Here is a 13,663-nt window from a genome sequence, read left to right as displayed (position 1 = left end):
CTGGCACCTCCTTTCAGAGTTTTCTGTTTGCATAAAAATGACTTTGCTAGCAATGTGTTCCATCTTGCAGCTGACAAAAAGCATAAAGCAGCAATTAATAGATGGATATTGTAATGAGCATGAGCTGAGTAAAATGCATGAGCTACACCAAACCAGGCAGAAGTTCAAAGTGGCACTGCTCCTTCAAGGTACTCCTCTGAAGTCTGACCCCTTCCTTGCTTTTCCTGGAACAACCAAGTCAGCATTGCTGTGCCTGATGTGGATCTTCTTCCCAGACAGCCCAGGATGTGCCCAGGTAGGCAAGAAGGCCAGTGGCATCCTGGCTGTATGAAAACAGCGTGGCCAGCAGGGCCAGGGCAGGGATTTTCCCTCTGTGCTGGGCACTGGTGAGGCCACACCTCAAGTGCTGTGTTCAGTTCAGGGTCCCTCACTAAAGAAAGACACTGAGGGGCTGCAGTGAGTGCAGAGAAGGGCAATGGAGCTGGGGAAGGGTCTGGGGCACAAATCTGCTGAGGGAGCTGGGGGTGTTTAGCCTGGAAAAAAAAGAGGCTCTTTTCACTCTCTACAACTCCCTCAAAGGACGTTCTAGCCAGGTGGGCACTGGTCTCTTCTTCCAAGCAGCAACTGGTAGACAAGAGGAAATGGCCTCTGGAATGGCCTCCAGGAGAACTTTAGGTTGTATATTAAGTAAAATTTCTTATGGAAAGGGTTGTCAAGCACTGGAACAGGTGGTGGAGTCATCATCCCTGGAGGGATTTAAAAGCTGTGTAGATGTGGCACTTGGCAGCTCTGGTTTAATGGTTGGACTTGATCTTAAGGGTCCTTTCCAATACAAGCAATTCTATGATTCTAAGAAAAAAATTTAAAATTGGCCAGAAGCAGAGGTGGAGTGTAAAACCAGTCAAGCCAATAATGCCTTTCAGATACAGATAATTATCTATCATCTATCTATCTATCATCTCTATCTATCTCTATCTATATCTATCTCTGTCTGTCTGTCTGTCTATCTATCTATCTATCTATCTATCTATCTATCTATCTATCTATCTATCTATCTATCTTCAGTGTAAAACCAGCCTTTCCTGGTCACCTGAAGGAACTCAGGATTCTGTTAGAGAGAGGATTTTGGAGACAGTGCAGAATCTGACACTGAGCTTTCCAGCAATATTTTTTGCAGCTGCCCATTTTGGGGTAAGAGAGCCTCACAAACATGGAAAGGTAGTCTCCCAATAAAGTTTACATGTAAAAATAATAAGCTGCAGCCATATCTTGGTTGTTTTGTTTGTTTTTTAAATTTACATCTCCAAAACACTTACCATTATTTAAATTTAGGCCATTTGCTGCCCTGTGGTATTGCCTAGCTCATATTACTTTCCACCCTATGAAGGTGGAGAAAGAGGCCTCAGCACCCCCATATGCTGTCCTGTCAATACCATTAACAACATGATGACCTGGCTTGATGAGAAAGGAGTCAGAGGGGGAAACTCTAGTCAGATCTAGCTTAAATTCTTGCCTACAGTTGCTCTAGTCTCTGCTCTAACCAGCACTGAGGTTATAAGAGGTGAACACACAATAAAATATGCTCATCTTGAGACTCCCAGAAAACTGTAAACATCTTTTTATGCATATGTATCAGATTTTATGAATACTGGATGAATGCAGTTGTTCTCTCCTGATGGTTTTATAACATTTGTTTTAGGTGGCTGTCAAGTGGCTGCTCAGTTGAAATTGCAAGAACCTTCCAACACGACCCTCAAAAAATCTTGAGGCTGATGATTTCTAAAGCCCTGAAGCTTTGCTTCCTGTCAGGGAGACCTCTTATCCCTGGTCTTGCTCAAGAATCTCTATTAGTAACAGAGACTGCAAGCATCAAGCCCCATCATTATCTGTCTTTCACAAATCAGAGAATTTAAAGCTGAGTCTTGGCTATTATAACAGTGCTTAACATTTCAAGACTACTAAGGGCACTGAACAGGAAAAATGATTCACAGAAACTAACAGTGTAGAAAAAATTTAAATCTTAGCAAGGCCTCTGCCCAAAACCTTCCTATCTTACAGTTTTAAAACCATAAGATTTATGTTTCAAACTTTGGAATTTCTGTAAAAAAGTGAAATATAAGATAGTAGATTACCCACCAAGATGCTATAAACCCTGCCAGTGGTAATGCCACACATAGCCCAGAGGAGAAATGAGGCACATAAAAGTAGCTGTATTCTGGTAGAATAAAGTCTGAGTTTAGAAACCTGCAGTCCTAAAATTACCAATTAATACAACTATCAAATGTCTGAAGCATATAATTCCTCTCCTGTGGACAAAACAACTAGCTATGAAGGTAGCAATCTCCCAAATATTTAAAGTACTCCTAGGGTTTCAGTACAGTGATATTTGAGCATCTCTGTGGTCTTGCTTCATCTCTTCAGTGTGAACCAGACTCACTCTTCTCCATAATGGGATCCAATGGCCTCAGCAGGGGTTCCAGAAAAACACTGCTCTCCTTCTGAACATGCTTCTTTCTGCTTTAATTACCACTTATTTCACTTATTTTTATTCAATTGATGAAAATGGAGATATGGCTTTCATTTAGAACCCAGAGTAAAAAGACTAATCTCCTGAATACACTCCTATGGAGGAGATTACTATGCAAGAAGTAGATACACAGGTCTCAAAATTATTCAATTGAATGGTTTAGCTCAAATTTCAAGCTGCTGATCCAGGTCTTACATGAAAAAGAAAAAAAAAAATTAAAAATCCAGTTCTCAGCAGTCCAATCAGCTCATCTTATACGAGAAGTTTTTGGGTGGAAGGAGAAAGAATGGATATTTTCAGTTTTATAGCATACAGGTTTGCCTCAGTTAATTTTGTTGGATATCTGACTTCTTATATTTCCTAGAGGCAAAATTTTCTATTAGTAAGTGGTAGAAATCCATAGAATTTTGCTACATAAAATTGTGAAATTATGCTGCGTGGCTAACTCAGCACAAATTCAATTTAACATAGATTCTCCAGTCACATCAAAAAAAAGTCTCTCACGTTAGAAAAATTCTATATGTATTATAACAAATTACATACTTGAAAAGGGAACGTTTAAGACTGTAATTCCATTTCAAGGATTCAGTGACATTGACAAATCACTCAAGCTTTGCTCACTCAATTTGTGTCACCAGAATCTCTCAGTGGGATCACAGTCTTTGCACATCCCAGCAAGCACACAGCGCTTTACTCCTTACATTACAGCATGTACTTCATTTAAGTGAAAATTAGTCCTTGAGGGATGATTTCAAATTCACAGCCAAGCCCACGCAGTGTGTGCTACTGTACAAAATCACTCTCCTCCCTTTTGTGAAAGCTCTCAGCTTTTCTCCATGTCTTGCTCTGCTCCTGACGTGTGTTATCTCTCTGTGCCATGACTGACTCTGCCTTACTGCTCAGCTGCAGTATGATGGTAGATTTATCTGTTTACCAGCCACTATTTGGGTTCTGATATCTACCCTTTGGGGACTGGTGTGAGGAGTGCAATTTCCTCTTTATTGTACACTATTGTGTTCCTGTCTTTTCCTATAAAAGGACTCGTATGAACGGTGTCAGGAGCACTATCCAGTTAATATTCATTAGCATTTAGAAAAGTACCCTCTTTCCTCTTTCTATGGATATTAAATTAGCTGTTATTACTCAGTAATAGGTAAGCAGCTGTTAAATCCCATCAACCCTAAGTAAATCACTTTATTGAATGTATTTGGATCTGTTTTTATTGTATCCTTAGGAACTCCTTGGTTCCTATGGGTTTGGAAGGATTAATTACTGAGGAAGTATGTAGTCATCAAAATGTCTGACACCTTTGCAAAGGAAATCAGTAAGCTCCTCTCTCCATTTGGGAAACCATCAAAATATTCCCAAACTAGAGATTAATATATTGAGATTAACCCTCTGGTGAGTATTTCACCACATACAGTTTTATAATCCAAAATGTGCATGAGGTTTTTGTGTATATTAACATGAAAAAATACCTCCATTTCCATTTAAACTGTACTGAAACACAGATTTGGGATTTTTTTAGAAAATACCTCAAGTTATATTTCTAGCAGGTGTCAGAGGAACAGCTCTGCAGTCCTCTGATGATGCACAGACCCTACTCCTACGTGTAAACAGAGAAACACAGCACAGACAGCAGCAGGGCCAACCTCCCTGGATGCTGTGGCTTGCACAAATCACCTCTGAGCTGCAACTTCCAGCTGCTGGAAGGCAGTATCCCTCTTCCAGAGTAAAAACCTTTGTTGTGCATCTAAAAAATCGTGGGGTGAGCAATGATACTTTCAACCCAGCCTGTGCCCTCTGCCCCCACTCTTCCCTTTGCAGGGAGCATTCTGAATGATGCCCTGCTGGGCAGAATGATTCCCATAAAGGGGGGCTTTGGAGCTGGTCCTCAAAAACTATTTGCATCTAGAACACTTCTGTACATGTGGCAAGAGTTTTTTTGATTAGTTTAACTTTGTGTTTCGTGCTGCATTTTAAGAACATTATTACTTGTCCTGTCATTAAGTGTAGACAAGACAGTTTATATTCTCCTTTGCACTATCTGCTTTTAAAGACTGCATTTATGTCTCTTTCCGAATCATCTTTTTACAACCAAATGATCCAAAGCATTTTAATAATGCCACATCCATCAAGTGGTCTAGACCTCACAAAGAATCATTCCATGAATATTGAAATGCTCACAGCTTATTGTTATAGAACTTTATATTTTGTTTGTCTTTCCCTCCTTCTCTCTCTGACAGAATGAAATCACGAAATCATGTTTAACTCAAAGACCACTTCAGAAAATTGGAATTTCAGACATGACTTCATGCAGAACAGATCCCTGTAGAAGCCACAGTGAATCTTTTCAATGTGCCAGGTTTGCAATTATCCTACAAGTATTTTTCCTGTGCAGTACTTCCCCTGCTTACTGAATGTGTGAACACAGTTAAAAATGTATACTATTTAAGAATATATACACATCTCTCAAATAAACAATGAATATCTGCAAGCTTTAAGTTACACTGAAAATACCCAAATCACAACTTACCTTTTGAGTGAGCAGAGCCTGAACAACCTGATTAGCCACCTGAAAAAGTAAACAGATTTACATATGTTACCATGTGTGTGTATGCATAGCAACCTTCTTTTGTGGCCTGTCCTGGTTTCAGCTAGGGCAGGGTTAATTTCCTCTCAGTAGCTGTTACAGTGCTGTGCTTTGGATTCAGAATGAGAATGGGGTTGATAACACACTGATCTTCTGGTTTTTTGCTAAGTTATGCTCATCCTAAGTCAAGGACCATTTTTTTATCTTGTCCCATGCTCTGCCAGTGAGGATGTTCACCAAAGAAATTGGGAAGGAGCATTGCTGGGACAGCTCACCCAAACTGGCCAAAGGGAAACTCCACACCACAGAACATCATGTGATACAAACTGGGGGAGTTGCCAGGAAGGAAACTGTTCCTATCTCAACATGCAAGTTTTATGCTGATTCTTCTGCCCATTCTATTGGATTTCAGCAAGCAGCTGTGGTGGTGCTTCATCTCCATCTGGGCTTAAAACAATGACAGCCCTTTTTTTGGCACTCAGTGTGAGGCCCAAAGGGTTAAGGACAGATCAGACCAGAGTGAGTTGTAAACATTCACTGTATGGGTTTCACAATTGCCAGAGGTTTTAAACTCCACCTACAACCACCACCATTTCCAGCATTTTCATTATTTCAATCAGATAATACCTGTAAGAATACATGAAATTCACATCAACTACTTCTGTGCTAGTCCTCATTATAAGCAAATGTGCACTGTGTCAATTGCAGTGTGACATGAGGGGCATTTGGTTAACTTCTGTCATCCCTTCTTTGCAGCAGATTAAACTCTCACAGTTCTAGATGTGGCTGGTATGCAGCAGCATGGATTGACTGCATTCACTGGAGCAGACTTTTACCAGTCAAGGATGGAGGCCTGAATGTTTTCATGAAGTTTAATTGTTTCTTGATTAAATATTGACAAAATGGTACATCTGTCATGACAAGCAGGAACCATAAAGTGCCACAGAAAATTAAAGTACCTACTGTCATCGAAATGTGGTTGGAAGGCATTCATCCCACATAGAACAATTGACTTGAATGAGATCACACACCATTGATTAGCAGAACTATATATTCAACTGGGAATTCATGAAGTTATTTATTTTATACATCCTTTCTAATTCACATTTACCAGCAAGGATAGGGGGAGTGAGGTGGAGGAAGGAGGAAGGGAAAGAAAGACTGAGGTAAGATTTTCTCTTGGTGCTAATTTGAAGGTTCAACACCACATATGCATATGTTATCACACAATGTGCTGACTTATCATTTTACTCCTGCATTTAGGCAGAGCAAGTTGAGATGTCTCTCTTAGAAAAAAAGAGATTTTTGATTTAGTTTTGGTTTACAGAAATTACAGTAAAAATTTATGCAGGTATCACTAAATAATCGGCATTGATTCTTGTTACTCTTGGCAAATTAAATAAAACCTCCACCAACACTGATGTAAACTCAGTGGGGAGCAAAGAGCTGCAGCAGCTAATTCACTCCTGTAAATAATTTACTTCTGCTAGATACAAAAGCTACATTTGGTTCCTACTCACAAAACTGCCCAGTATCAATTTTTTCCCCCCAAACTGGTCCCTAACTTCAGGCAGCCTGTGGAGCAAGGCTCCAAAAGAATAGCTCTCTACATGATTTAACAGAAGACACAGACTAATATTAGAACAGTAATAACCAACAGAAGTAAACATGCTGGGGTTTGAAAGCCCATGTGCCTTGCCCTGCAGGCTCTCAGGCTCTCCATTGACACTGCTCCTTCTGGCAGGTACTTTAAGGTCTGTTTGCTCTACCTGAAAATTGAACAAACCATAGCGAATACATTATTTCTTTGCTTTCTGACACAGAGTTACTTTACCAAGGAAGAACTAAAAGGTTCTTTGAAGTGTGCACTAGTCACTCACAACAGCATAGCCTACAAAATGACTCCTACAGCTTTACATATTGTACAGAGGAGTGTAAATGGCATAATATTCCAAATGGGAAAAAACTGAACCTGCTGATGCATTTATGACAAACCTTCCAGCTTTTGAGTGAAGATAGGGATCTAAATGGAAGTACCTGCCAGTGATCCATAGCTCCCATGGAACTCAACAAGAAGATATGTAACCAGGTTCTTTAGAAAAATGTGGCTATTCTTTTTCTAATATCTAGCAACTTGGCAAACTGTGTTGTTGTTACCATTCAAGATTTTCAGGTCTGTATTTTTGGTATTCAGCAGGAACAGAGGTGGGAAGCCTTCAGTGAAATGTTCTGCAGTTACTAAAATTAATTTAGCACTCAATAAGTGGAATCATAGCCAAATGTTTGCATTTCAAATGAGGTTGCCATTCTACTCCTACAGCATATGGAAATGGGCTGCTAAACTCACCAGTCTACTTCATTTTAACTTACAGGTATCAGGAGACACCATGGATGTGAATGAACAACATGAACCAGTTCCACAAAACTGATAGTCACAACTACCAAAAACTGTGGTAACTGAGATCATTGAAGGCAGAGGAATTGACTTCTGAGATGTATAAAATGTGAAAATGTGAAGTTCTCACTTGTATGAGACTAACTGTGGCTCAATCCCAGTAAAAATCAGGCTGTAAAAGTACTTGACCTGTGAGAACTGCAGTTAATCAAGGTGAAACAAGGAGTAGAACAGAGCTGGCTGCTTCCTTGGCCTGCTGTTCTGCAGAAGGTGACACTCCTTGCTCTCACACTACCTGCCTTTCCTCTGAACTTAATAGGCAGGATCTTTTGGTGATGTTTCCTTTCCTGGATTGCAATAAAAGAGATAAAAGATCCAGCTTCACTTTTTCCTTAGGCAATTATGTTTACAAATATATGTCATAAAGTGGTCTTAATAGAAAAGGTATAAAAAGAATGAATCAAAGAAAAGAGACCCTAATGCAACATCTGTTATGCTTTTTACAAGTACTGAGATTTTACACAGCTGCCTTTAATGTATAATTCCATATGCACAAAGACATTTCAAGTGTACTAAAAGAAAATATTTATCTTTTATTCAATTCTTAAAAACAGAATGCCTTTTTTTTAAAGATAACTCTGCATTTTTGATTAGTTAATTCTTAAAACATCAGCAAAAAATATCAACTACCCCAAGTTGCATAATTTCCTGCATGTGAATATGGTGAAGCTTTGACAGAAATCTCAGTTGGCACAGTGATGTGAATAATCATGACATTGCCACCTACCAGTAAACTGAAAGCTGAATTCCACAACAGGAAACTGGGATTAGGCATGTTAACCTCAAAGCCCAAAGGTACAGGGAGACAATCCTGGGTTTTGCATTAAATTTTTCAGCAACAGAAAGATACATTTATGGAGTATGTCTGAATTTAAATAAGCTCTTTTCTTATAAGTACTGGAACATTTCAATGACACCTTTTTCCAAATACTGTTCCAATTTTTTTACATTTACACTTCAGAGATGAACAATTATTTTAAAATCAGTGAATAATTGTTAAAATTCATAAAGGACTCTGCTCAGCTTGACCCATATGCTTTTCAGATTTAATCTCTCTGAACATTTGAGTTTCATTGAATTTTACCATGAAAATGATTACAGAGCATGCATTTTTATGCCACAGTTGCAGGCACTTATACAATATTAAATACAGGCATTATATGAATGAAAAATATGTAAAATAAGTGATTTTAAAAAAAGAAAAATGAGAGAAAATAATGACAAGCATAGCTTTAAAAACTCAGCTCTGGTATATCCTTGCTACAGACAGACAGAAAAATCACAGTGACTATTTTTACTTCCTTCATATTCAGCTAATGGCCACCCACACCTGAGCAGAGAGCACACTGTGCACTGCAAGTGTCACTTGGCTGTGACCCCGAGGGAGCAGGCAGGTGACATTGCCAGGGTGGCCAGGTTAAATGGTGCTGGAGTGCCCTGAGCAGAGTCTGCCTGTGCCCAGGGGAGAGGAGCTGCAGTCTGAGGCTGCTGAGTGATGAGGGAGAGATGGCAGCTCTCTCTCAATAGTTATCAAATGATGTTTCCTTCAACTCCTCAGGGGCTGTCAAGCCTCCCAGACATGCACCAGCCAGGATGGCCAGGTGCTGGCTTGGGAGGGAAGCACTCCTCATGCATCAGCCCAGGAGAAGTTCATTGCACTCCCAACTAATTTAACTACAGAGGCCAAATTTAAAAAATTAAAACCAGTAGGTGCTCACATGTTTCAGTGGCAGCCTCAGGTGTCTCAGGCTGGGGTGTGATCACAGCCCAGGAACAGCTCTGCTCCTCACTCCAAACCTGCCAGGTGCCCCTGAGGCAAAGGGGGGCTGCAGCTGCTCCTGAAACACATCGGCTCCTAAAAACATGCACAGGTTCTGAGAGCCACACTAGGGAAGGGCTGGAGAAATTCTCACTTTCCAGAAGAGGGGCTGGTGTAAGAACAAAGTATGATTAGAGCAACCATCAAGCTTAAAGCCCTTAAGAAATTTTCCAGTGGAAATATTTTAAAATATTTTTAATCTTTTACAAAATCTTCATTAAAAGGCTTTTATTTGCTTAAGATCTCCAATGACAGTCCTGTCTGGAAAGGACTTTTTGGCTATTAACTAATCAAATTTCTGTCTCATTTCCTATTCTCTTTACTGTTACTCTAAAGAAAGAGGGTGAGGATGTGTGATTTCTTGGGCAGCTCCACCAAAGGAACAGGCTCAGGTGAACACTGACCTGGGACTCCTGCAAAATTTGCAACTATTAAATGAGGTTTTCTTGTCTCAGTCATGGACAGCAACTTCTTCACCCCAGTGACCAGAGGGCATTAGGTCCAAGCTTGTGTTAGCTGAAACAATGCTGGTTACAGCATTGTACACAATGCCAAAACATTGTGAAACACACAAAAAAAGAATGAGATTAACAAAAAATAAAACAGAAAAGCCCCAACCCACAGGTGGTGAGAAGCATTATCTCCTGGCAAAGTTGACACAGTGAGAGAAGATGGACACAGCTGTGATAATACAGAAGAATTGGAAACACCCAACACAATGTTGAAGGTGACAAAGTTGAGAGCATAGTTTGATTTAATTATATGATCTTCAAACTGAAACACAGTGTGAAAAATAATCCTGGGTCAGAAATCCTCCATCTTACTGCAAACAGGATAAAAGCATGTTTTCTCTCCTCATAATCTGCATGGAGTGTTTTGCTGAAATGGACAGTTACAGTGCTTCACTCATCTCCAAAACTAATTATGTAAGCAGATTTTGTCCTAGACAATCAGGAAACAATTTTAAGTCAAGCTCTGTAATTTAAAATGAAGTTAGCAATTATATGGTAATTTCATCCTTATCACCAAGATATCCATGCATGGTTTGAGTGTGCTCTGAGGGTGACTCAGGCCACTGCAGGCAAAGGCTCTGCTGGACCCCAGAGCCCCAGAAGGGGCAGAGCATCCCCAGGGGGAAGGTGTATCTGCAAATTCCCTGACAAAAATCTGCCACAGTGGCAAAAGGGAGGAGTTGCTGATGAAAATCTGCACTAAACTGGAGGTTTCTTGTACCAGAGCTGTATTGCTCAGGCTTCTAACACTTCAGCAAATGCCAATAAAAAATTAAAAGAGCTGTAGTGAAGACTGGAGTTGTCATCTGCCCTGGGTGGTTTGCTTGCTCACGCACTCTCTCCTCCAAGGTACAGCTGGGCTCCTTGTTTTGTTTGCATGTCAGCTAATTACTTATGCCATGACACATCCTTGTTATGGAATGGGTAAATGATTTCTACCAAGCAGCTCTTGGAGCCACTAAGAGCTTTCAAACTGCCATAAACTCTGAGGCATGTTGGAGAGCCTTCTTGGGAGGAACAAGTGAGCATCAGTGCTTGTGTGGAGAAAGCTCCAAGCAACAGGAGACAGAAGGCACTTCTGCAATGAAGGCATTGCTGCAGGGCTCAGACAGCCAGTGAGGGGAGAGCTATCTTCTATCTGTAACTGGGAGCTCTGATCAAGCCAGCAGCTAGGAAAAAAACCAGCATTAAAAGCTGTGTACCCTAAGGGGGAGATAAGAGATTCAGTTGTGGGGTTATGGAATGTATCACATGGAAAGCTGAGGGATTCCTGATCCACATGTGTTCCACTTAACAGGAAAGGAGTGCTCAGCACCTAACAGGCAAATCATAATCTCCTCCTCCTCCTGCTCATGAAAGCAAGCCAGTTCCATGTATTGGTCACAGGGATACCAACTTTTCAGTGAAGAGCTGTGGTCAAAACAGGATTTACAGCAGAGGTCACGGAGAACAACACCTTTGACTGCCAGACACATGTTCTTGGAATTAATTAGAATGAGGTAATACAAAAATTGCAGAACAATGTCAGCCTTCTAAGAGAGGCAGAGATTAATTTGTATTAATTTAATTATAGTAGCAGGTAAGAACAACCTTTTTATCAACCTTACCTCATCGAGACATCTTTCATACTGTTCTCTCTGATTTTCATTTTCCAGAGCCAGTGCTGAATTCTCTGCCTACAGTGAAAGGGAATAAATAAGTCAATATGTAAATTTAGCAAAGGATATCTTTCACCACATGACAGTTCATAAAAATCCTCAGGGGGCTTACCTACCATACTTCTTCACGATCCAGAATAAAATGCACTGTACAATTTATTTACTGCAGGTTGGTGCTTTGAGTAAAACCAGAAGTGACATTCATTTATGAGATTATTCACAGCCTGCATTACAATTTAGAACAATATCATAGCTGATATTCCATGTATGTCCACCACCTCACCTTGTCAGGTGCAATAGAGTTGGTAATGAAACACTATAAAAGATATTGACATCTCTTCCCTTCCCCTCCCTTTTCAGTTTAGAGGGAATTTTTTACTTAAGAATCACTTGGACACAGAGGCAGCCACTATCACAGGGAAACAAGAGCCAACATCATGTCCAGTTTTAACTGTGGCAGCCCCTCTCAAGCCTGGCTCTGCAGTGGGGAACCCCACATGCACAGGTCATTCTACAGCTAATTGGAGAACTATTACATCCTTTAACTGACCCTGGTAAATTTAATAGCCTTTACTCCCAAAAAAAAATTGATCATTTCAAGAATGAGAGGTATTTTGTTACATCTAAATGTAGTCTTGAAGTCAGACTTTTTTTCTCCCACATATGTAACTTTAAATGTGATAAAAATTCCTGTGCAATAGGGCTTTTCATCTGTCTTTATTTTTCATTATGCTCACATTTTTGTATAGTGAAAACTTAAAAATAGCACAATCTGGTAAGTAAATCACAGTAAACTAAAGTATTTTTCTCTATATATCTATTTGACTTTAAGAATTCTTACAGTATGGGAAGAGGAAAATCTCTAAAGTGTGATGCAGTTTCATCAGAGCAAGTTTCAACTAGTCTTCTCTTAAAGACCGAGAAAGTAAAAGAGCATATATAAAAATTTGTGAGTGAAAACTGGCTCTAGAAATCTCTCTGCCTCCCATGCAGTACTTCCCATCACATACCCATAACACCAAAATCAATACCTTCCCATAATTACAACTATTATGCAATTTACAGTACTTGCATTCCTTTAACCTTCTTTCAACCTATAAAACTTAAACAAGTGCTGCTTCAATGAAATTGTGGTTACACAAAACAACAGTGATAAATACAGTTAACATTTGCAGTTTTAGATTAAAATTAATGTAATGTGCTGTATGGAAAGACTGTGAAAGATGCACAGTTGTCTCTTCTTTGTTAAAAAATAGTCAATGAATCAACAAAATAGGAATCCCAAAGCCTATTAAATTGATTCATTAATAAAAATTTCAAATTCAGCTGAATCATAAAAGCAAGGCTAGGAAGCAAAAGCAAATGTACTCTATTAGCCAGCATCTTGAAAGAGATTGAAGAGTAAAAGTGTGGTAAGAAACGAGGGCATACAGAGTTTACTTATTTAAAAGTCTAAATAAGCAAGTGTAGAGAATCTGTGCTTTATCTCCAGGGGACAATTAAAGCCAGCAAAGGTGGTAAAATGCTCTGCATCATATTTTCACAATGTCACCTATGGATGGGTTCAACATAAGGCTATAAAAAGTCTATGGGTGATCCTGCAGAGAGCACTGTGAGATGAGGCAGCAAAAAGTGGCAGATGCAGAAGGAGCAAAGTAGAAGAAGAAGCTGAAAAAGCAGCAGTAAAAAATCAGAAGCTGGAGGGTAAATAGTCCTCCAGACTGAAGAGGCCATAGTTTGCTTTTACAGATATATTCTTGAAGATTGATTGATAAAATAAAGAGATGTTTGTTACATAAAAATATTCCTGAGTTAAAGATTTTCAGACATTTTCTCTATGCCTATCCCCCTAAAATGCCATCCAAAAGAAATTCTTACTGTTTTGGAGCAATCACTAAAGGATTAGTCTGCACAGACTTCCACTGACACACATTGATATATTTATGGATTTTATTTTTACTTTTCATTTTTATTAATATAAAATAGATTGTATGATTTTATCCTAAAATAGTTTGGACAGACTGCTTACACACAGAAATCTGTAAAAGAACTACAGCACACCCTTGTACTGTATGAAATATACAGAGAGCTCCCCATAC

The 13,663-nt window shown here is 39.5% G+C and overlaps 1 protein-coding gene across 2 annotated transcripts in view; it reads right to left on the bottom strand.

Moving 5' to 3' along the window:
* The window catches only part of NCKAP5 (NCK associated protein 5), a 351,387-nt gene that overhangs the window by 82,103 nt on the left and 255,621 nt on the right, over positions 1–13,663 (bottom strand). For both annotated transcript variants that reach the window (XM_059852591.1, XM_059852590.1), the window contains 2 exons: positions 11,514–11,582; positions 5,064–5,102 (listed from right to left, as the gene is read on the bottom strand). In XM_059852591.1, the coding sequence (XP_059708574.1) occupies positions 5,064–5,102; positions 11,514–11,582 (108 nt within the window). The remainder of the gene's footprint in view (positions 1–5,063; positions 5,103–11,513; positions 11,583–13,663) is intronic.

Source organism: Haemorhous mexicanus, chromosome 8, assembly GCF_027477595.1.
Source record: "Haemorhous mexicanus isolate bHaeMex1 chromosome 8, bHaeMex1.pri, whole genome shotgun sequence".
Lineage (NCBI taxonomy): Eukaryota > Metazoa > Chordata > Aves > Passeriformes > Fringillidae > Haemorhous > Haemorhous mexicanus.
The sequence above is the reverse complement of the archived record's forward strand: the minus strand, read 5'-3'. Positions and strand labels throughout refer to the sequence as shown.